General features: G+C 41.1%; 1 protein-coding gene across 4 annotated transcripts in view; it reads left to right on the forward strand.

Moving 5' to 3' along the window:
* GABRA5 (gamma-aminobutyric acid type A receptor subunit alpha5) overlaps window positions 1-23,364 on the forward strand; it is a 94,273-nt gene that overhangs the window by 41,328 nt on the left and 29,581 nt on the right. For all 4 annotated transcript variants that reach the window (XM_061394208.1, XM_061394207.1, XM_061394210.1 and 1 more), the window contains one exon: window positions 22,494-22,576. In XM_061394208.1, the coding sequence (XP_061250192.1) occupies window positions 22,494-22,576 (83 nt within the window). The remainder of the gene's footprint in view (window positions 1-22,493; window positions 22,577-23,364) is intronic.

The following is a 23,364-nucleotide window of genomic DNA, read 5'->3' on the forward strand; positions in this document are numbered from 1 at the left end:
ACATTTTTGGCTATTATTTCTTCAGGTATTCTTTCTGCCCCTTCCTCATTTTGCACTTGTTCTGGGACTCTTATTGTGTGCACTTTGGTATTCTTTTTAAAAATGTCATCAGTTTATTTGTTTGACTGTGCCAGGTCTTGGTCGTGTGAGTGGGATCTTTGATCTTCGTTGTGGTGTGAAGGATCTTAGCTGCAGCATGGGAACTCCTAGCTGCAGTGTGTGGGATTTAGTCCTCAGACCAGGGATTGCACCCAGACCTCCTGCACTGAGAGAACAGAGACCTAGCCTCCGGACCAGCAGGGAAGTCCCTATTTTGATATTTTTGATGGTTTCCCAGAGGTCTCTTGGGCTTTATTCATTTTCATTCCGTCTTTGTCTTTCTTTTCTTGAACTGGATAATTTTACTTGATTTATCTTCAAGTTTGCTGATTCTTCCATCTCATATCTGCTATTGAAACCCTCTTGTGAATTTTTCCTTTCAATTATTGATATTTTTTGACCTGAAGAATTTGTTTGATTCTTATTATACCTTCTCTCTCTTTATTGATATTTTCTCTTTGTTGAGCTGTTGTTCTCTAGGTTTGCTTAATTTCTCTGTCCATTGTTTTCTTTAGCTCCTTGACATTTAAGGCAATTGATTTTTTTTTATCTTTTTTTTTTTTTTGAATTTTATGTAATTTTCTTTTTTTTTTTTTTTTGCCAAATATCAAAATGAATCCACCACAGGTATACATGTGTTCCCCATCCTGAACCCTCCTCCCTCCTCCCTCCCCATACCATCCCTCTGGGTCGTCCCAGTGCACCAGCCCCAAGCATCCAGTATCGTGCATTGAACCTGGAGTGGCATCTCGTTTCATACATGATATTTTACAAGTTTCAATGCCATTCTCCCAAATCTTCCCACCCTCTCCCTCTCCCACAGAGTCCATAAGACTGTTCTATACATCAGTGTCTCTTTTGCTGTCTCGTATACAGGGTTATCATTACCATCTTTCTAAATTCCATATATATGCGTTAGTATACTGTATTGGTGTTTTTCCTTCTGGCTTACTTCACTCTGTATAATAGGCTCCAGTTTCATCCACCTCATTAGAACTGATTCAAATGTATTCTTTTTAATGGCTGAGTAATACTCCATTGTGTATATGTACCACAGCTTTCTTTATCCATTCATCTGCTGATGGACATCTAGGTTGCTTCCATGTCCTGGCTATTATAAACAGTGCTGCGATGAACATTGGGGTACACGTGTCTCTTTCCCTTCTGGTTTCCTCAGTGTGTATGCCCAGCAGTGGGATTGCTGGATCATAAGGCAGTTCTATTTCCAGTTTTTTAAGGAATCTCCACACTGTTCTCCATAGTGGCTGTACTAGTTTGCAAACTCAAAATGGATTAAAGATCTCAACGTAAGACCAGAAACTATAAAACTCCTAGAGGAGAACATAGGCAAAACACTCTCTGACATAAACCACAGCAGGATCCTCTATGACCCACCTCCCAGAATATTGGAAATAAAAGTAAAAATAAACAAATGGGACCTAATTAAACTTAAAAGCTTCTGCACATCAAAGGAAACTATTAGCAAGGTGAAAAGACAGCCTTCAGAATGGGAGAAAATAATAGCAAATGAAGCAACCGACAAACTAATCTCAAAAATATACAAGCAACTCCTACAGCTCAACTCCAGAAAAATAAATGACCCAATCAAAAAATGGGCCAAAGATCTAAATAGACATTTCTCCAAAGAAGACATACAGATGGCTAACAAACACATGAAAAGATGCTCAACATCACTCATTATCAGAGAAATGCAAATCAAAACCACTATGAGGTACCATTTCACACCAGTCAGAATGGCTGCGATCCAAAAGTCTACAAATAAGGCAATTGATTTAAAGGGATTTTTGGTAAATCCAGTGTCTTTGCTTCCTCAGGGACTACATCTGTTCATTTTTTCTTTCCCTTGTGAATGGGATATCTATTTTTGTGGGGTCTGTTTTTATGCCTCTTAATTTTTTGTTGAATTTGGATGTTTTGATTATCTTAATATAGTAACTCAGGAAATCAGATCCTGCTCCATCAATAGAGTGTCCTGTTTTGCTTTCTGTGGTATTGTTTAGTGAGTTTTCTCAACAACTTTTTAAAGTCTGTATTCTTTGTCATGTGTGGTAACTCATTAGACTAATGGCTAGCAAGTAGTTTGATAGAGATTCCTTAATAACCTGGAGTGAAAAAACAGAAAAACTCTCAGTCTTTGTGAATCGCCTCATGTGTATGTCAGAGTGCTTTTTAAAGCTTAGCCAAGCAGTCTACATCTTTGCCATAGTTTTCACTTCCTGTGTGTTCAGAGCCTGAGGGTCAGCGGGAGATGAGAACTCAGGGTCTTCTCGGGTCTCTTCTGAGCATGTATTCAGTCCTGTGTATGCACATGGCCTTCTAGAATCTCTGGAATATGTGGGCACTTTTCACCTCCTCTTTCCCCAAGTATCTCCTTCCTCAGCTTCTCCTTCCTAGGCTTTGAGTCTGTTTCTTGCTTGCCCCATCTATATCCATTGCCCCGTGACCATGCCGAATACCTTTACCTGCAGATGTTTTCAACCCAAATACCCTAGGAAGACATCTCTGAGTCAGTTGAAACAAAGGCAAGCCTTTGAGCCAGTCTTTCAGAACCCACAAGACAGATCAAAACAAACAACCAACATTCTGTGAGAATAAGGTCCATATCATTCCTGTTACCAGCAACCTGCACCAGGAATATGAGTTCCTATTTTCAAGACCACTGCAGAGCTGGAGAGGGGGTGCTGGTACCAGGGTAAATTACAGTGCTACAGAACTTGCTTACTGGTTTTCAGGCTTTTTTTTTTTTCTTTACAAAATATTCTCTGGCTACTTTTTATTTTATAGATGCCAGAGTTGCATAAAAAGTTGCTGCTGACCATTTTTGCAGCTTATTCACTGTGTTGTTCCCTAGTCCCTCACTTCTACTGATGTTACCTTTACTTCTCCTCTAGAACTTTCAAAGCATTTACTGTGTGTCAGGCTTTGTACAACACATCTGTATTGGTATTTGGTACGTTGGGACTTAACACTATAAGATAAGCTTTATATCAATACAATTCTCTTTATAGGGAAATGTGGGCATATGGAGACTGAGCTGAGCTTTGGAGCTGGGTCTGTTCCATTTTACTATCTACTCTCTCCCCCATGACACTGTTGATTGCATTATGCCTTATGATTAGAGATGTACTTGAATTTCACTTTGAGAAAGGAATGTCTTTGCATATCTGTGCTGTTTCTTTTTTGAAGCATTATTTTTATTGCCCAGGCTTGTGTTTATTTTCCTACATTTGATTTATTAAGATGGTTTGTTGCTGGGTGTGTGGATACACATAAAAAATTAACCAAATTTTCCATTCTCACATCAATCATAGTGTTTTCCTGAGAAACACAAGCATTAAAAAAGAAATAGCTATGTTAATCAAAATAGATCAATGAAGCTTATATCCCTTTTTGCTAAGAAATATGACTGTAAAATTGTTACTCATCTACTAGTTTTCCCAAAAGACAGAAGAATTTCTGGCATCTTTCCAACAGCTGAAGGGGAATGATAGTCCTAATGAACAGTGCAAGTTCAGAGAGGATTTTTAGCAGAATAATTCTGATAGCAGGTCCCTTGTACATTCCTATTACATTGAAGAGTACAAAATAAATCAGTTAGCTTTAGGATGACATGAAATGTGTAACTCAAACTGGAAGTAAGTTGTGGAATTTGATTTCATTGCTAAAAGGAAGAGTTTCATTATGTTATTTCAATAACAGGTGTTTTGAAGCATGGAACTTTACAGTTGTAGAAACAAAAACACAGGTCATTTTAGTATAGTATTATTGGAACTTTCAGATAATGCCTGGGTTTTTCTTTCTACAAGGCTGTCCTTCACTGAATTTGATTTCTATTGCCTTTAAACAAGCCATTGCACCCTTTGTTCACTGACTCCTCCCCACCCCTTCCTGGACTGTACCTGCTAAACTTGATATCTCTTCTCATCTTTATCACAGACCAAACCCCTTCTTTAGATTTGGTTAGGCCAGGGTAAGTGCTAAGGCGAAGATCCCTCAGGAGGGCAACTTACCAGGACAGGCATCATGGCCAGACCCTGAATAAAACTAGGCTTGCACTTCTGATTTGGATCAAACACAATTTCAGTAGGTCTACAACAGTTGCCGAAGGGACCAGTGTGCACAGGTTAGTTAGTAGAAGGACAGAGTAGGGGCGGCTGCCCCTGGCAGTGACCTTTGGGTTCAAACATACATTGCTCCCAATTTGTCAGTGTTTAGATTTTAGAAGTTCTGTTTTTATAGAACTGAGCTTCAATTTTATATATATCTATATCTATATATATGTTTTATATATATGAGCATTAGAGTGTGTTTTCCTCAAAACATTATTATGACTCATATTTAGTTTCTGGGAAAACCAGCAATGCCTAAGTGACAGATCGTGAACATGGTATTTCACTGTTTATCACAACACGCAGAACAGTGATTGTTCACAGGAAGAGAAATGCATCCATGTATTCTTTTATTTACTGAAGAAGCTTGCAGTTCTTCTAAGCATAGGAGTATAAGGGAGAAACCTCCAATAAATAAGATTTTGACTTTAAGCAGGGCTCATGGGGAAGTTTCTGAAGGAGTAGGGCTATCTGTACCTAGCACCAGTGACTTAATAAATACATAATGTGTGGACATGTAAATAAGCACATATTATACTAATAAAAAGACCAACTGTTTGTAATACCTGAGTAAACCTCTGTTATTTGCCAATCGAGAGGTAAATCAAATATAAGGAAAAGAAGCATATAATCCTCAGAGGTAGGCTTCTTTCAGAGACCTCCCCGTCTCTACCCAGCGCAAAATGTGTTCCTCATGCAGATATGAATCTGCAGCTTTCTGACTGAGGATGAGACGCAGGTGCAGAGCAAGGAAGAGTCTCTGGAGTGTTGAAGGGGCCCTGCATAGCACCACCCAGGCAGAAATAACCAGAGCAGCACAGGGGGCCACGGAACAATGATGGTGCTGCGTGCAGTAAAGCCAGCTGGCAGTGCCAGACCTCTGCCACTTCCAAACCCAGCAGCGCTTCAGATGGGTGCAGCCACAGTCAATAGAAAGTTGTGTACATTAAGCATTTCTGTGTTCCTTCCAAGGGGCTTCTCAGTTGACACTAGTGGTAAAGAATCCGCCTGCTAATACAGAGATGGGAGTTTGATCCCTAGGTTGGGAAGATCCCCTGGAGGAGGGCATGGCAACCCACTCCAGTATTTTTGCCTGGACTATTGTATGGACCGACGATCCTGGTGGGCTAAAGTCCATGGGGTCGCAGAGTCGGACAGAAATGAAGCAACTTAACACACACATGTATGTCCCTTCCGAAAGCTCACTTGGAAACGTATCACAGCCAAATTAAGCCTCGCCTCTTCCCCATAACACCAATCAGTAAGTACTGTGTGAGTAATGAATTTCAAGAGTCCTCAAGTAAATTCCATATATTGCCTGAGAGTCACTGCAGCATCATGATAGGAAGGCGATGCTTCCACTGAGTGACCAGTGGAGGCATATTACTCAGCTGTAAAAAAGAATTAAATAATATTATTTGCAGGAACATGGATGGACCTAGAGATTGTCATACCGAGTGAAGTAAGTCAGACAGAGCAAGACAAATACATATGATATCACTTATGTGTGGAATCTAAAATATGACACAAATTATATTTAAGAAACAAAATACACTTAGTGATACAGAGACCAGACTTGTGGCTGCCAAGGAGGAGGAGGAGGGAAGGGGTAAAAAGGGAGGAGGTGCAGCCTGGATGTTAGTCGCTGATCAGGCCAGGGTACTTTGCATGAGGCTCAAGTCCATTTCATTACCCAGGCTGTGATTTTCATGGTAGTGAACACTTTGTGCCAAGGGAACATTTCATGCAAAGATGGGCTCAATAAAGGACAGAAACGGTATGGACCTAACAGAAGCAGAAGATATTAAGTAGCGGTGGCAAGAATATACAGAAGAACTATACAAAAAAGATATTCACAACCCAGATAACCACAATGGAGTGATCACTCACCTAGAGCCAGATATCCTGGAGTGTGAAGTCAAGTGGGCCTTGGGAAGCATCGCTATGAACAAAGCTATTGGAAGTGATGGAATTCCACCTGAGGTATTTCAGATCCTAAAAGATGATGCTGTGAAAGTGCTACACTCAACATGCCAGCAAATTTGGAAAACTCAGCAGTGGCCACAGGACTAGAAAAGGTCAGTTTTCATTCCAAACCTAAAGAATGTTCAAACTACCACACAATTACACTCATCTCAACACCCTAGCAAAGTAATGCTCAAAATTCTCCAAGCTAGGCTTCAAAAGAACATGAACCGAGAACTTGTGGATGTTCAAGCCGAATTTAGAAAAGGCAGAGGAACCAGAGATCAAATTGCCAAAATCTGTTGGATCATAAAAAAAGCAAGAGAATTCCAGAAAAACATCTCCTTCTGCTTCTTTGACTACACTAAAGCCTTTGACTGTTGTGGATCACAACAAACTGTGGAAAATTCTTAAAGGGATGGGAATACTAGACTACCGTACTTGACTCCAGAGAAATCTGTATGCAAGTCAAGAAACAACAGTTAGAACCTGACATGGAGAAAGGACTGGTTCCAGACTGGGAAAGGAGTATGTCAAGGCTGTATCTTGTCACTCTGCTTACTTAACCTATATGCAGAGTATATATCATGTGAAATTCTGGGCTGGATGAAGCACAAGCTGAAATCAAGATTGCCAGGAGAAATATCAATAACCTCAGATATGCAGATGACACCACCCTTGTGGCAGAAAGCGAAGAGGAACTGAAGGGCCTCTTGATGAAAGTGAAAGAAGAAAGTGAAAAAGCTGGCTTAAAGCTCAACATTCAGAAAACTAAGATCACGGCATCCAATCTCATCACTCAGGACAAATAGATGGGGAAACAGTGAGAGACTTTTTTTTCTTCTGTTCCAAAATCACTGCAGATGATGACTGCAGCCATGAAATTAAAAGATGCTTGCTTCTTGGAAGAAAATCTATGGCCAACCTAGATAGCATATTGAAAAACAGAGACATTACTTTGCTAACAAAGGTCCATCTAGTCAAAGGCTTTTCCAATAGTCGTGTACGGATGTGAGAATTGGGCCATAAAGAAAGATGACTGACAAACAGTTGATGCTTTTGAATTGTGGTGCTGGAGAAGACTCTTCAGAGTCTCTTGGATGCAAGGAGATCAAACCAGCCAATCCTAAAGGAAATCAGTCTTGAATGCTCATTGAAATGACCGATGCTGAAGCTGAAGCTCTGATACTTTGATACGTGATGCGAAGAACTGACTTCTTGGAAAAGACCCTAATGCTGGGTAAGATTGATGGTAGGAGGAGAAGGGTTCAACAGAGGATGAGATGGTCGGATGGCCTCACCAACTTGATGGACATGAGTTTGAGCAAGCTCTGGGAGTTGGTGATGGACAGGGAAGCCTGGTGTGTTGCAGTCCATGGGGTCACAAAGAGTCGGACTGAGTGACTGAACTGAACTGAACTGAACTGAACACTTTGTAAACTATTTATAAGTTGACGAAATCAAATTTCTTTTTCAACTTTGTGAAGATCATTTGACAACTGGTTATTGAATTAATAATATTATTATTATTTTATTTTATTGAAACTAATCTGTTAGTTTCCTGTTGTTGTTGTAACAAATTACCACAAACTTAGTGGCTTAAAACTGTACAAATTAATTATCTCACTGTTCTGGAGACCAGAAGTCTGAAACATGTCTCACCTTGGGAGGTTTGTGTCCTTTCCAGATTCTCTAGTGGAAAGTTATTTCCTTACCTTCCCCAACTTCTGGAGGCTGCCTGCATCCCTTTATTCATGTCCTTCATCACTCCTTCCACATCACTGCTTCCACATCACATCTCCCCCTCCAACTCAGACACTCCTGTCTCCTTATAAGTAGCCTTTGTGCCTACATTGGGCCCACCCAGATAATCAGGGTAATCTCCCCATCCCCAAATCCTTAATTTAATGTCATCTAAAAAGTCCCTTTTGCCATGGTAGGTTTTGTGTTCATAAGTAGGAAGAGGAAGGATTAGGACATGAACATCTTTGGCAAAATCATTGTTTTGCCTACCGCAGTTTATGTTCTGCCCCCGAATTCATGTCTGTCACACATGAAAAAAATATTAATCTCATTCCAGTATCCCCAAGTCTTAAATTATTACAGAAGCAAATTAAAGTCCATAATCTCAACTAAATTTTATCAGCTCCAAAGTTCCAGGCCTGAATCATCTAAATCAGCTATATGATCTTCCCTGAGGCACAGTTCTTTTTATCTGTGAATTTGTGGAGCTCAAGAAACAAATTTGTTGTTTATTGTCCTCAGTTGCTAAGTCATGTCTGATTCTTTGTGACCTCATGGACTGCAGCACACCAGGCTCCCCTGTCCTTCATTGTCTCCCAGAGTTTGCTCAGAGTCGTGTCCACTGAGTCGGTGATGCTATCTAATTTCTAACCATCTCATCCTCTGTCACCCCCTTCTCCTGCCTTCAACCTTAACCAGCATCAGGGTCTTTTCCAATGAATTGGCTCTACTGCATCAGGTGGACAAAGTATTGGAGCTTCAGCTTCAGCCCACAAGTTATTACCCAAAGAATACAGTGGTGGGACAAGCATAGGATAACAGTTAAAGATATTGCCATTTGAAAGCAAAGAATCTAATAGGACAAAAGGAAGCAGTGTTCCACCCAAATTTCTAAATCCAGGTAGGCAAACAGCAGTCGATTTCAAGGCCTGGGACTAATCACCTGTGACTAAAGTTCTATCCTTGGAGTCATCCTTTCTTTTTCATTATGGATAACACATGTTTCCAGTTGAGTGGTTTTTCCCTACCTATTTCCTGCATGTAGAATGTTGGGGTTCGAACAGCCTTCTTTCATTTTGGCTTCTGTCCGTCCTTTTCAGTCTAAGCTGACAGTGTTTCTGCTGGTAAAATTTTTAAGAATCATGTAGGTCTCCTGCATATGTCTCAAGAATTTACACCACTAGACCTCCTCCATATATCTTTCATGAATAATTCATTCCTTATTCCTGGCTTTTGTTAACATGGCTGAGACAATCCATGAATCACACAACTCATTTCCTCAAAGAGTCTGAAGCAGTAGCAGAAGGTTGTCCAACCACACCCTTGGCTTCCTCTTAAGCATTTGTTTTCCTCACAATGAATCGCCTAATTATAATGTCTTTTGTAACCTGGATAAACTGAGAATTTTCCTAAATCAAGTCCTGGTCCCTTTTTCATTGGCAGTTCTTACCTTAATCTATTTCATCTCACATTTTGCTGTAAGCAATAGGAAGAGGCCACGACACTTTGCTTGCACTCTCCTCATCTAAGGGTCTAATTTCATTATTGTATCAGTTTCCTGTAGCTACTATAAAAATTTTACCACACACTTGAGGACTTAAAACAACACACATTTATTCTGTTAGATTTCTGGAGACCATGAGTCTGAAATCTGTGTCACTGGGGCAAAATCAAGGCTTTGGCAGGGCTCCGGATGCTGTAGGCCAGAGTCTGTTTACTTGCCTTTTCCAGTCTCCAGAGCTGCATACCTGCATTCCTTGGATCAGGACACCTTCCTGCATCTTCAAAGCCAGCAGCACAGCATCTTCCAATAGCCGTGCTTTCATCCCATCCCATTTCTTTTGTCTCTGCAGTCTCCTTTGCCTTTCCCTTATAAGTGTCTTTATGATGCATTTAGTGCCCATCTTGTCAGTCTCCCCATCTCAAGACCCTTAACTTAATCACATCTGCAAAGACCCTTTTTCCATATAAGGTAATGTTTCAACTTCCCAGAATTAGGACCTGATATCTTTAAGGGGCATTGTTTAGCTTACTATCATCTTTTATAAGTTCTGCTTTCCACATGAGCCTCTGTCGCTGTATAGCGAGAGTCTTCTGTCCTCCAATTTCCAGTTTCCTAATTTCCTTCTGAGCCCTCATTATTAGGGCCTTTAATGTTCATGTATGGATGTGAGAGTTGGACTGTGAAGAAAGCTGAGCACCAAAGAATTGATGCTTTTGAACTGTGGTGTTGGAGAAGACTCTTGAGAGTCCCTTGGACTGCAAGGAGATCCGACCAGTCCATTCTGAAGGAGATCAGCCCTGGGATTTCGTTGGAAGGAATGATACTAAAGCTGAAACTCCAGTACTTTGGCCACCTCATGCGAAGAGTTGACTCATTGGAAAAGACTCTGATGCTGGGAGGGATTGGGGGCAGGAGGAGAAGGGGATGACAGAGGATGAGATGGCTGGGTGGCATCACAGACTCAATGGACGTGAGTCTGAGTGAACTCCAGGAGTTGGTGATGGACAGGGAGGCCTGGAGTGCTGCGATTCATGGGGTCGCAAAGAGTTGGACATGACCGAGCGACTGAACTGAACTGAACTGAATGTTCATATTGCTAGGAACAGTGTGTTTATTAATATAGGTTTTAACTACCTTTCTTCTCACTACAAATTCTCATTACAGAACCATCAACATTCACATTTCAAGTACTAGTCTGTCCAGTGTAGTCCAAGTGTTTTCTGTGTTAATCTCAGAATTCTTACAGCTACTTCCTATTGTCCAGTTCCAAATCGTTTCCACATTTTTTAGGTATGTTACAGTAGCATCCCACTTCTAGGTAGCAGATTTTGTATTATTTTCCTATTGATGTTGTAACAAATTATCACAAATTTATTGGCTAAAACACAATTTATCTTACAGTTCTTTGGATCAAAAGTCCAAAAAGAGGCTAAAAAAGGTGTTAGGCTGAAATCAAGTTGCAGGCAGCAGGCCTGTATTCCTTCTGGATTCTCTAGGGGAGAAGCCTTTCCTTGCCTCTTCCAGCTTCAAGAAACCACCTGCATCCCTAGGGTTCATGACGGCAGTCCCATTAAATTCTGCTTTTGTCATCACATCACTTCTTTTGGAGGGGAGCAAGTTTCAAGTTGTTTATTAGGAATTAACCTATGAAGAAAGCAAGGAGCAGGTTTGGGCACAAGAAGTCAAACTGCAACATGAGCCTGATAGGGAGTCAGCCAGCCTCATGAACATTCAGAGTGGCCCACGTTGAGCCCAAATGGCCGAGCCTCTCTCTGTCCACTCCTCTGCTTAGTCACAGACACAAACTTCCTTGGGAAGAATGTGGCCTTGAGGAAGTTGGCTCCCTGCAGCTCAAGTGGATCCTCCAAGAGCTGACAGCAGGGGCTGTCCGCTGACTGTACCCCTGCAGCGGGGCAGAAGAAGGCCTTCCTTGAGGGGGATCTGGACAGCACAGATCTGCACACACCACATGCTCTCTGAGTTCATACTATGCTGTCATCATCTACTGGTTTTTTTTTTTTTTTTTTTTTTCTACTTCAAAAAATAAAACCTCTGTGTACAGAGCTGAGCCTGACCTGGCAGATATCAAAAGCCAGTGTTTGTGAGCAGAGGGAAACTAGCTGGGCTTAGTCAAGTAGGCCTGGATTCTGATGGGTCTTGGAGTAGAAGGAAAGTCTGGATTGGTTATCTGGTGCAATACTTTTCTTTCGCTGTAATATAATAACAAATGACCACATGCTTGCTGCTGCTGCTGCTGCTAAGTCAGTTCTGTCCGACTCTATGCGACCCCATAGATGGCAGCCCACCAGGCTCCCCTGTCCCTGGGATTCTCCAGGCAAGAACACTGGAGTGGGTTGCCATTTCCTTCTCCAAAGCATAAAAGTGAAAAGTGAAAGGGAAGTCGCTCAGTCGTGTCCGACACCTAGCGACCCCATGGACTGCAGCCTACCAGGCTCCTCCATCCATGGGATTTTCCAGGCAAGAGTACTGGAGTGGGGTGCCATTGCCTTCTCCTGACCACATGCTTAGTGGCCTAAAACAGCACAAATTTACTATCTTGTGGTTCTGTAGGTCAGAAATCTAGTTCCTCTGTTTTGGGTCTCCCAGAGCTGAAATCAAGATGTTTGATGATCTGGCCTGTTAGCCAGAGACTGTGGGGGAGAATCTGTTCCCAGCTCACTTGGGTTTGTGGGGAGAGAGCAAATTGGCCAGGATGGCATGTTCTGCTCTCTCACCCCACGTTTTGTAAATGATGACTAGGTAACAGCTGAGATCATTTATAGCACCACGCATGCACGTCACGAGGTACTCGCTTGCTCACGAGCCACTCTGTGCTATTGGCACATGTGAGCTCCACCTAGAAAACAGCGGCATTACTGCTGCAACACGCCGTTCCTGTGGCTCCTCGAGTTTCCTTCCAGCCTCTTAGATGGCGCCTTGTCTACCTGCCTTCAGCAAACAGTGTAAACAGCAAGACAGTGGGCATCACGAACAGGATCAGCAGTGTAAGGTTGTTGGCAGAATTCAGTTTATTGTGGTCGCAGTGTTGAGGATGTATTCTTGCTGTCAGCTGGATTCCTCTCTCAGCTCCTTCAGGTCACTTACATTCCTCATCATGTTTCCCTTTATCTTTGAACCAGCAATGATGACATTGTCTTATGTTTTGAATCACTCTGACTTTCCCTTCTGCTACCTTCTTTAAAAAAAAAAAAAACAAAAACAAACTTTTTATTTTGTATTGGAGTGTAACGGATTAACAATGTTGTTACAGTTTCAAATGGACACCAAAGGGATTCAGCCATCCATATAAATGTGTCCGTTCTCCCCCAAATTCTGCTCCCATCCAGGATGCCACATAACATTGAACAGAGTACAGTAAGTACTCTGCTGTACGGTAAGTAGATCCTTGTTGATTATCCATTTTAAATGCAGCAGAGTGTACCTGCACATCCAAACTCCCCAACTTTCCCTTCCCCCCAACCTTTTCCCCCTGGCAACCATAAGTTCGTTCTCTAAATCTGTGAGTCTGTTTTATAAATAAGTTAATTTCTATCATGCCTTTTTAGGTTCCACATAAAAGCAATGTCATATGATGTTTCTGCTTTGTCTTATTTCACCGCGTATGCAGTCTCTGCATCCATCCATGTTGCTGGAAATGGCATTATTTCATTCTTTTTTGATGGCTGAGTAATATTAAGTAATATTACATTGTATATATGTACCACATCTTCTTTATCCATTCCTCTGTTGATGGACATTTAGGTTCCTTTCATGTCTTGGCTATTGTAAACAGTGCTGCAATAAATATTGTGGTGCATGTATCCTTTCAGACCAGTTTTTCTCCTCTGGATATATGCCCAAGAGTGAGATTTCAGGGTCATATGATAGCTCTATTTTTAGTTTTTTAAAGAACTTCCATATTGTTCTCCATAGTGTCTGTACCAGCTCCATTCCCACTGACAGTGTAGCAGGGTTCCCTTCTCCAGCATTTATTGGCTGTGGATTTTTTGATGATAGCCCTTTTGACTGGTGTGAGTTGCTATCTCATTGTAGTTTTGATTTGCATTTCTCTAATTATTAGTGATGTTGAACACTTTTTCATGTGCCTCTTGGCCATCTGTATGTCTTCTTTGGAGAAAGATCTTTTTAGATCTTCTGACCATTTTTTGATTGGCTTGCTTCATGAGCTGTTTGTAGATTTTGGAGACTAATCCCTTGTCAGTCAAATTATCTGCAAATCTTTTTACCCAGTCTGTGGTTGTCTTTTTGTTTTGGTTGTTGTTTTCTTTGTTGTGCAAAAGCTTTTGAGGTTTTTGAGGTCCCATTTATGTTTGTTTTAATTTCTGTTATTATGGGAGACATTTGAAAAGATATTGCTGTGATTTATGTCAGAGTATTCTTCCTATGTTTTCCTCTAGGAGTTTTAGAGCGTCTGGTTTCACATTTAGGTCTTTTCGGTCTTTAAACATTTTGAGCTTACTTTTGTGTGTGGTGTTAGAGAAGGATATGATTTTGTTTTTTACATACAGCTGTCCAGTTTTCACAGCACCATTTGATGAAGAGACAGTCATTCCAACATTGTGTAGTCTTGCCTCCTTTTCAGAGCTTAATTGACCTTAGATGCATGGCTTTATTTCTGGGCTTTCTACCCTATTCCCTTGATCTATATTTCTATTTTTGTTCCAGTAGTATACTGTTTGGATAACTATATCTTTGTGGTATAATCTGAAGTCAGAGAGCCATTCTGATTCTGCCACTTCTGTTTTTCTTTTTCAAGATTGCTTTAGATACTCAGGGTCTATTGTCTCTCCATACAGTTTTTTTCCCTAATTCTGTTAAAAAATTGCCATTGGTAGTTTGATAAGGATTGCATTGAATATGTAGATTGCTTAGGCTAGTATAGTCATTTTGACAATATTGATTCTTCCATTCCAAGTACACAGTGTATCTTTCCATCTGTTTGAGTCTTCTTCAATTTCTTGTAGTTTTCAGAGTACAGGTCTTTTGTCTCCTTAGGTAGGTTTATTCCTACTATTTTATTCTTTCCTATGTGATGGTAAATGTAACTGTTTCTTGAATTTCTCCTTCTGGTCTTTTCTTGTTAGTGTATAGAAATGCAGCAGATTTCTCTGTGTTAATTTTGTAACTTGCAGTTCACCATATTCATTGATGAGTTCTGGTCATTTTCTCAGAGCATCTTTAGGATTTTCTGTGTATAGTATCATGTGTGCTGTGTTGATCCTGTCATATCTGACTCTTTGAGACCCCATGGACTGTAGCCTGCCGGGGTCCTCAGTCCATAGGATTCTCTAGGCAAGAATACTGGAGTGGGTTGCCATTTCCTCCTCCCAACGCAGGGATTGAACCCATGTCTCATGTTTTCTGCATTGGCAGGTGGGTTCTTTACCACTGGCGCCACCTGGGAAGCCTGTCATCTGCAAACAATGATAGTTTAACTTCTTTTCCAATTTGGATTCCCTTTACTTCTTTTTCTTCTCTGATTCCCGTAGCTAGGACTTCCAAAACTGTGTTGAATAAAAGCGGCAAGAGTGGACTTCCTTTCTTGTTCCTAATCTTAGAGGAAATGCTTTCAGCTTTGCACCAGAGAGTGTGATGTTAGTTGTAGGTTTGTATGGCCTTTATGAGTTGAGGTATGTTCCCTTTATGTTCTTTTAATGTATTGCTAGATTTGGATTGCTACTATTTTATTGACAATTTTTGCATCTATGTTCATCAGTGATATTGGCCTATAATTTTTTAGGTATCTTTGTTTTTGGTATGGGTGATGGTGGCCTCATAGAATAAGTTTGGGAATATTCCTTCCTCTGCAGTTGTTTTTTCTATTTTTATCTTTGTCTTTAATTTTTGTCAGTTTGCTTACTATGTGTCTCAGCGTGTCCCCCCTGGGTTTATCCTGCCTGGGATTCTGCACTTCCTAGACCTGGCTGGCTGTTTCCTTTTCCGTGTTAAACAAGGTTTCAGCTATTATCTCATCAAATATTTTGAGTTCAGTTCAGTCGTTCTGTCGTGTCCGACTCTTTGCGACCCCATGAATCGCAGCACGCCAGGCCTCCCTGTCCATCACCAACTCCTGGAGTTCACTCAGTCTCACGTCCATCGAGTCAGTGATGCCATCCAGCCATCTCATCCTCTGTCATCCCCTTCTCCTCCTACCCCCAATCCCTCCCAGCATCAGAGTCTTTTCCAATGAGTCAACTCTTCGCATGAGGTGGCCAAAGTACTGGAGTTTCAGCTTTAGCATCATTCCTTCCAAAGAAATCCCAGGGCTGATCTCCTTCAGAATGGACTGGTTGGATCTCCTTGCAGTCCAAGGGACTCTCAAGAGTCTTCTCCAACATCACAGTTCAAAAGCCTCAATTCTTTGGCGCTCAGCCTTCTTCACAGTCCAACTCTCACATCCATACATGACCACAGGAAAAACCATAGCCTTGACTAGCCGGACCTTTGTTGGCAAAGTAATGTCTCTGCTTTTGAATATGCTATCTAGGTTGGTAATAACTTTCCTTCCAAGGAGTAAGCATCTTTTAATTTCATGGCTGCAGTCACCATCTGCAGTGATTTTGGAGCCCAGAAAAATAAAGTCTGACACTGTTTCCACTGTTTCCCCATCTATTTCCCATGAAGTGATGGAACCGGATGCCATGATCTTCGTTTTCTGAATGTTGAGCTTTAAACCAACTTTTTCACTCTCCACTTTCACTTTCATCAAGAGGCTTTTAAGTTCTTTTTCACTTTTTGCCATAAGCATGGTGTCATCTGCATATCTGAGGTTATTGATATTTCTCCTGGCAATCTTGATTCCAGCTTGTGCTTCTTCCAGTCCAGCGTTTCTCATGATGTACTCTGCATATAAGTTAAATAAACAGGGTGACAGTACACAGCCTTGACGTACTCATTTTCCTATTTGGAACCAGTCTGTTGTTCCATGTCCAGTTCTAACTGTTGCTTCCTGACCTGCATACAGATTTCTCAAGAGTCAGGTCAGGTGTTCTGGTATTCCCATCTCTTGAAGAATTTTCCACAGTTTATTGTGATCCACACAGTCAAAAGCTTTGGCATAGTCAATAAAGCAGAAATAGATGTTTTTCTGGAACTCTCTTGCTTTTTTCATGATCCAGCGGATGTTGGCAATTTGATCTCTGGTTCCTCTGCCTTTTCTAAAACCAGCTTGAACATCAGGAAGTTCACAGTTCACGTGTTGCTGAAGTCTGGCTTGGAGAATTTTGAGCATTACTTTACTAGCATGTGAGCAAATATTTTATCAGGTCCTTTTTCTCTTCTCCTTCTGGGACCCCCTAGAATGCAAATGTTGGTTTGTTTAATATTGTTCCAGAGGCCTGTTAGGCTGTCTTCATTTCTTTTCATTATTTTTGTTCCTTCTCTTCTGTGGCAGTGATTTCCACCATTCTGTCTTCCCGGTCACCTATCCATTCTTCTGCCTCAGTTATTCTGCTATTGATTCCTTCTTGTGCATTTTTCATTTCAGGTATTATATTGTATTTTTCATCTCTGTTTATTCTTTAGTTCTTCTAGGTCTTTGGTAAACATTTCTTGCATCTTTTCAATCTTTGCCTCTATTGCCTCCATTCTTTTTCTGAGATCCTGGATTATTTGCACTATTCTTATTCTGAATTCTTTTTCTGGAAGGTTGCCTACCTCTGCTTCATTTAGTTCATCTAGTTGAAGTGTTCTCTTGTTCCTTCATCTGGGACATAATCCTCTGCCTTGTCATTTTGATTAACTTTCTGTGATTGTGGTTTTCGTTCTGAAGGTTCTAGTAATTTGGCCTTGATTCTGCTATCTGCCCTCTGGTGAATGAAGCTCCTGATGGGACAGACTGACCATGGATAGCACTGGTTCTATCTGGGGGGCAGGACTTTGCTTAGTACAATTTTAATATAGTTGTTTACTGATGGGTTTGAATTGATCTAAGGCAACCCAGCCCTGGACTCAGCAGGCTTTATTGTAGGGGCAATGGTGACAAGCTCCGTGAGGGCTCATGCCTACAGGTACATCTGGAACCGCTGCTGCCAGTGCCCTTGTCCCCTAAGGGGGCTCTGCCAACCATGCCTCTGCAAGGGATGCTCCAGCACCAGCAGCCAGGTTTGGTTCCATCTCCTGTGGGGTCACTGCTCCTATCCCCTGGGTCCTGGTGCACAAGATTTTGTGTCTGTCCTCCAAGAATGGAATCTGTTTCCCCAGCCCTGTGGAAATCTGCACTCAGATCCTGCTGGCCTTTAACATCAGATTCCCTGGGGATTTCTAATCCTTTTGCCAGATCCCCAGGCTGGGAGTCGGACCTGGGGCTCAGTACCTTCACAACAGTGGGAGAACCTCTGTGGTGTAATTGTCCTCCAGTCTGTGGGCCGCCCACCCGGCGGTTATGGAATTGGACTTTGTTATGGTTGCGCACCTCCTACTCTCTTGTTGCGGCTTTGTCTTTGGGCGTGGGGTATCTCTTTCGGTGGGTTCCAGCACCCCTTGTCGACGAGTGGTTAGTGGTTAGTGGTGATTTCAGTGCTCTCACGGGAGGAGGTGAGTACGCACCCTTCTCCTCTGCTGGCTTGAACCAATCTCCCACTGCATGGCTTCTGACTGACACTCCTGCCTGTACGATTCTGCTGGGCCCATCTGGATAATCCAAGATAATCTCCCATCTCCCAGAGGCCTTCACTTAATCACATCCTCAAAGCCCTTCTGCTATTTAAGGTAACATATTTACAAGTCATGAGGTTTGGGGGATTAGGACATGGACATCTTTGCAGGACCATTATTCTGTCTGCCACAACACCTATTGTATCCACGCAGTATTTTCATGTAAATGAAGAAGGCTTGGCTCTGAAGAGCATATTGGGTAGAAATAGAAATCTCTATTCACGCCTATTAACTTTTGTTTTTTTTTTCCCAGAGGATAAAGCAGCTGTTACTATTTTCTTTTCCATTTGGATAAGCTGGATCAGAGAGGTTAGGCAGTTTACAAAGGTCTCACAATTCTTTAATGGCAAAGCTACTCTAGAATTTGGCTATTTTAACATCTTAAAGCATGCTGCACTGTGGGCTGCCCCTGTGCAAGCAAAGAGCTCTCTAGGGAGTTTACATCCAAGTTGAAGCAAACAGCTTAAGTCACAAAATGCCCTTTTCCCGGCCCTAAAATTAAGATATTAAAAATGGATCTTACATTCCAATAAGTTACTGCTTAAATGTCTTTAGAAATTGGAAGTAAAACAGAAATATAACCTTTGGGGAAGAAAACCATATCCTTGGATCTACCAATAATTCACTGAAGTTTTTCCATAAAGACATTCATTAACCTTTTAAGAAAAGTGTTTCTATGAGATGCCCTGGCTAGCTCCTTTGCTATGACAGTCCATATTCTATGGAGTGCTTTGATCTCAATTTTGTGTGAAGGAGGTTGATTATACATTAAGGGACACTACATTTTAAGGATCCCATGAATGGAAGGGTCTCTCTTATCTAGAGACGTTGTTTGAATACTATAAAAGCCTTTTTAAAAAATGTTCAAAGAGATCAAAATTTTTAATGTTCTCTTACTAAGGTTGAAACATTTGCTATTGGGAAATTTATCTACATTGATTCCTTAGAGGAGAGATGCTACCATAAATGAAGTATATTTTTTTGATGTTTGGAATTCTAATTCTAAGGAAATCTATTAAATTGGGGAAACAATCTCAGAGGCTCTAATGATAACACTTATCGAGATGGTAATTGTAGAATCTTTTTTATGTTTTTACTTCTTTTTATGTTTTACTATGTTTTATGTTTTTTCTTCAAAAGAGTTTTATTTTTAGATCCACTTAAATTCTTCCTACCTGTCTCTACCCACACTTTTCTCCTGCTGTATGCCAAAAGCAGACTCTTTGGTATACATTCCTTGCCATTGTAAACTGTCAGTGCAGCAGTCTTGGGCTAGATCTCAGGGCCAAACAGCCAGAATAAAGCAAGACATGAGATGCCAAAACCACAGTTACAGAAGGGATGGCTCCTCACCTCTCTTATAGACACACGCTGTTAGCCAAGAAGAAGGAGTATGTGAAGAAATGGACAAAAAGTCAGGAGTGGGCAGAGTGATAAAGGTGGGAGGCCAAGTCTCCCTGCGGGGGTCTTCTCTGATAAACAGCAGGAATGCAGGTGCCCACCATGGCCATGGACACTGAAGCAGAGAACCAGCTCCAAGCAAAAGGCAGAGGAGTTAACCATGACTCACCACATTGTCAAGAACCCGGCCAACACATGTGGCTCCAGGGCAGCCTCCAGACCCAGTGGGCCGAGGGGTGTTTTCCAAGGGACAGAAGCCCAGTTGTGTGAGCTCCAGCCATGCTAGTGTCTCGAGAGGAGATTCTGCCACGGAAGGACCCTCTCTATGTTACTCCGTGGTGGGAGTGCAGCCAGTAGTTGCTGAGCTGGGTGGGGGCAACGTGACGTCTGCAGCGCTGGGTCTGCTGGTTGGGGTCTGCGAGCCCTGCAGCAGGGCTATGCCAGTCGGTTGCACCTGAAGCACCCCACTCACTGCCCTGCCGCGTTCCCACGGGCTGAGCCCAGCATGTTCCTTACACCAGGGCCATCAGCTGTTGGAACCGAGGCTGCGTGTGAGACAGACTTTCCTGGTCATCAGCATTCTCTGTGCTTCCATACGACCGTTTCTTCATGTGCTTATTTTCACAGTTACTGCATTGTACGTGGCACTGTAGCTTTGTATATGCCTTCTATTTCCCTACTATAAATTTGTTTCTCAAGAAAATTCTAGATTTACTGGGTCATTGTGATTTTATTCTCCAGAACATATTTGACTCACTTAAGTTTTTCTGTCCCACTATCTCTTTTAACAAATGGCTTAAGTTTACTAACAACTGAATAGAGTAACACTGTTTTCTTTTATGTTGGCTGAATGTCCTCCTCACAGGCTGTGGTTTTTAAGTCCTGTTTTCTTAGTTCTACTAAATAAATATTCCTTTACCTTACTTATTTCGTCATCTCTAATAATACTCCATTTTATATAGTTTATGCTTGAAGATGTCCACACATATACAGATATATATCTATATCCTGCACATACTTACACATCTGCATGCTACAGTTAAATATTGCACCTTTCAAAGTCATGATTCTGTAGAGATTTTAATGATTTGGGGAATACCTCTACTCTAATGTTGGGTAACCAAAAGACTGAATTTTATAAACCAAGAAGAATGAAATGAGAACATATGTACCTGTGAAAAAATCTGGACAACATGCATGAGGTGAAATTATAAGTGAAATGATATGTATTTGTAACTTTTTTACTTACAATTCTTCTGCATTTTCCATATTCTTCTATGAACATAGGTGGCATATAATTTTAAATATCATTTCCCTGCCTGAATGTGAAACTTTTATGGTATATTCTCACCCACCTGCACTCACATCCCTTAGAACTGACCCCATTTGGGGGAGAGTGGTCCCCCCAGACCACCAGAAAATTTCCTCTCTGTGATGGACACACACCTTCCTTCCACTGACACATGTTTTAGCTCCATTCAGAGAATACATGCATTGACCACTCCATCTGGAATTGTCAAGTGTGAATTATGTGCCCAATTAAAGAGCAAAAGGTTAATCTATCTTGAAAGAAGGAAGCAGTAAAGACAAAAATGATTGTATATTTTGACTCTCATCCCAGGCACATAGGCAAGATCCAGACTTAATATAACAAAATAGAATTGTAACATCCATTTTAAAGTTGAAAATTGTGCAATTTGGTTTCATTTTAGGTAATTATTTTTCATTTTAAATAATATTATTAAACATCGAGAAACAGAAGATTAACTCCTAAAGAAATTTAGATTTACTACCTAATTAGTAGCTCTGTAAAAAAAATAAAAGCACCACAGGGACAGCTCTGCAAATACAGCCAGCCCTCAGGTCACAGAACCTGTGGGAGGACTTGTCGTTAGGGTCTGTGCATTCTTGTCCGGATCCCTTAATATCTGTGTCTGACTTTCTTACCTTGAAACTGGGATGGTAATAGCAATAAATCATGCTATTCTATAGATGTGTTAATATAGGTGAAGCACTTAACACAGTGCCTGGCACAGACCAGCAGCTCTTATGCCCAGTGCTGTTTCAGTCATTAGTGACGGTGGTAGTGGATGGGATTATTATCTGGAAGACCAGACTTGGGTTAAAAACAATAGGAAAGTTGCATTTCACTTACTCTGAAGTTTCATGGTAGCAGCCCCACACCTGATAATTATAGCCAACTTTTGGTTAAAGCTTGTTGCTGTTGTTCAGTCACTCAGTGGGTCCGACTCTTTGCAACCCCATGACTGCAGCACGCTAGACTTCCCTGTCTGTCACTATTTCCTCAAGTTGGCTCAAACTCATGTCCATTGAGTTGATGATGCCATCCAACCATCTCATCCTCTGCCACCCCCTTCTCCTCATGCACTCAATCTTTCCCAGCATCGAGGTCTTTTCCAATGAGTTGACTCTTCTCATCAGGTGACCAAAGTATTGGAGCTTCAGCTTCAGCATCAGTCCTTCCAATGAATGTTCAGGGGTCAAAATATGGACTGTGCATTTATTCCACATTTATATTTTTGAGCTTATTTCTGAAAAAATATATTTTATATTTTTGAATATATTGAATATATATTTTGAATATATAAATATATTTCTGAAAAAATATATTTTAGGCCTGGTCAAGTGAAGTTTTTTAGATTACTCTTGGTAAGTGACGTGAGAATAAAAGAATAAATTATTTTTAAAGGCATCTCAAATTGCTTTACAAGTGGTAATGTATGTACAGACACATCAAGCCACATAACTCCTGAGTAGATTTGATTTAAACCTTATTTCTAAATAATATTCACCTACAATGTAATCCTATGTAATTTGATGCAACAGTTTAGACAATTTCATAAAAGACTTTAATTAAAATAATGAGTGGAGTACTTAATATGCCTTTCTGGAACATGGTGTCCAATAAATAGAGTTGACGAGTCATTGAAAGGTCCCCATCTCTTGTTTTTCAGCTTGACCATCTCTGCAGAGTGCCCAATGCAACTTGAAGACTTCCCAATGGATGCCCACGCCTGCCCTCTGAAATTTGGCAGCTGTAAGTTATTTTCACAAGTAAGAACCATGGATATACTTTGGGGTTATTTCCACATTTATTCAGAAGCCTTTAGATACTATATGTAAATAAACTCAAGATGCACTTCAGTGTGCTTGGGAAAGCTGGAGAGGCAGTGGGGCACACACACTTGTCCTTTCAGAATGATTTCCCTGCCTGTAACTGAGAGAAAGCAAGTGAGGGCTTTTGCCCTCTAGGATATGCTCCTGGGGAAACAGCTCCTTACCCCTAGACGTGCACCAGGCGGTTCTTTCTTGTTTTCACTTCTCAGATTCCAGGTCACCTCCTCCAGGAGCCCTTAATGACCCAATTTCCATTACCCACCTCGGAACTCCTTATTTCATGGTAGTCATTGCTATGTTGAGTCACTTTTTCTCAGATGTTCTATATGAACATTTGATTATTTAGATGTGGTTATTTAATTTTTAAACAGTTTGGGATTTTCCTGTTATCGTTCTGTTATTGATTTCTAGTTTAATTCCATTATAATCAGAGGACGCCTTCTATATGATTTCACCTTTCTTACATCTATGGGAGTTTATTTCATGACCCAGAGGATTCATCTTGGTATTTGTTCTTTGAACACTTGAAAATCATGTATATTTTGCAGTTACCTGGTGGAATGCTCTACAAGTAGTAATTAGATCCTGTTGACTATGCTGTTGTGAATTCTATATTGTTTGCTGATTTTCTGTCTACATCAGTTGTTGAGCAAGAGGTGTTGAAGGCTCCAACTAATTGTGCAATTAACTATTCCTACTTTCACTTCA

Source organism: Bos javanicus, chromosome 21, assembly GCF_032452875.1.
Source record: "Bos javanicus breed banteng chromosome 21, ARS-OSU_banteng_1.0, whole genome shotgun sequence".
Taxonomy (NCBI): Eukaryota; Metazoa; Chordata; class Mammalia; order Artiodactyla; family Bovidae; genus Bos; species Bos javanicus.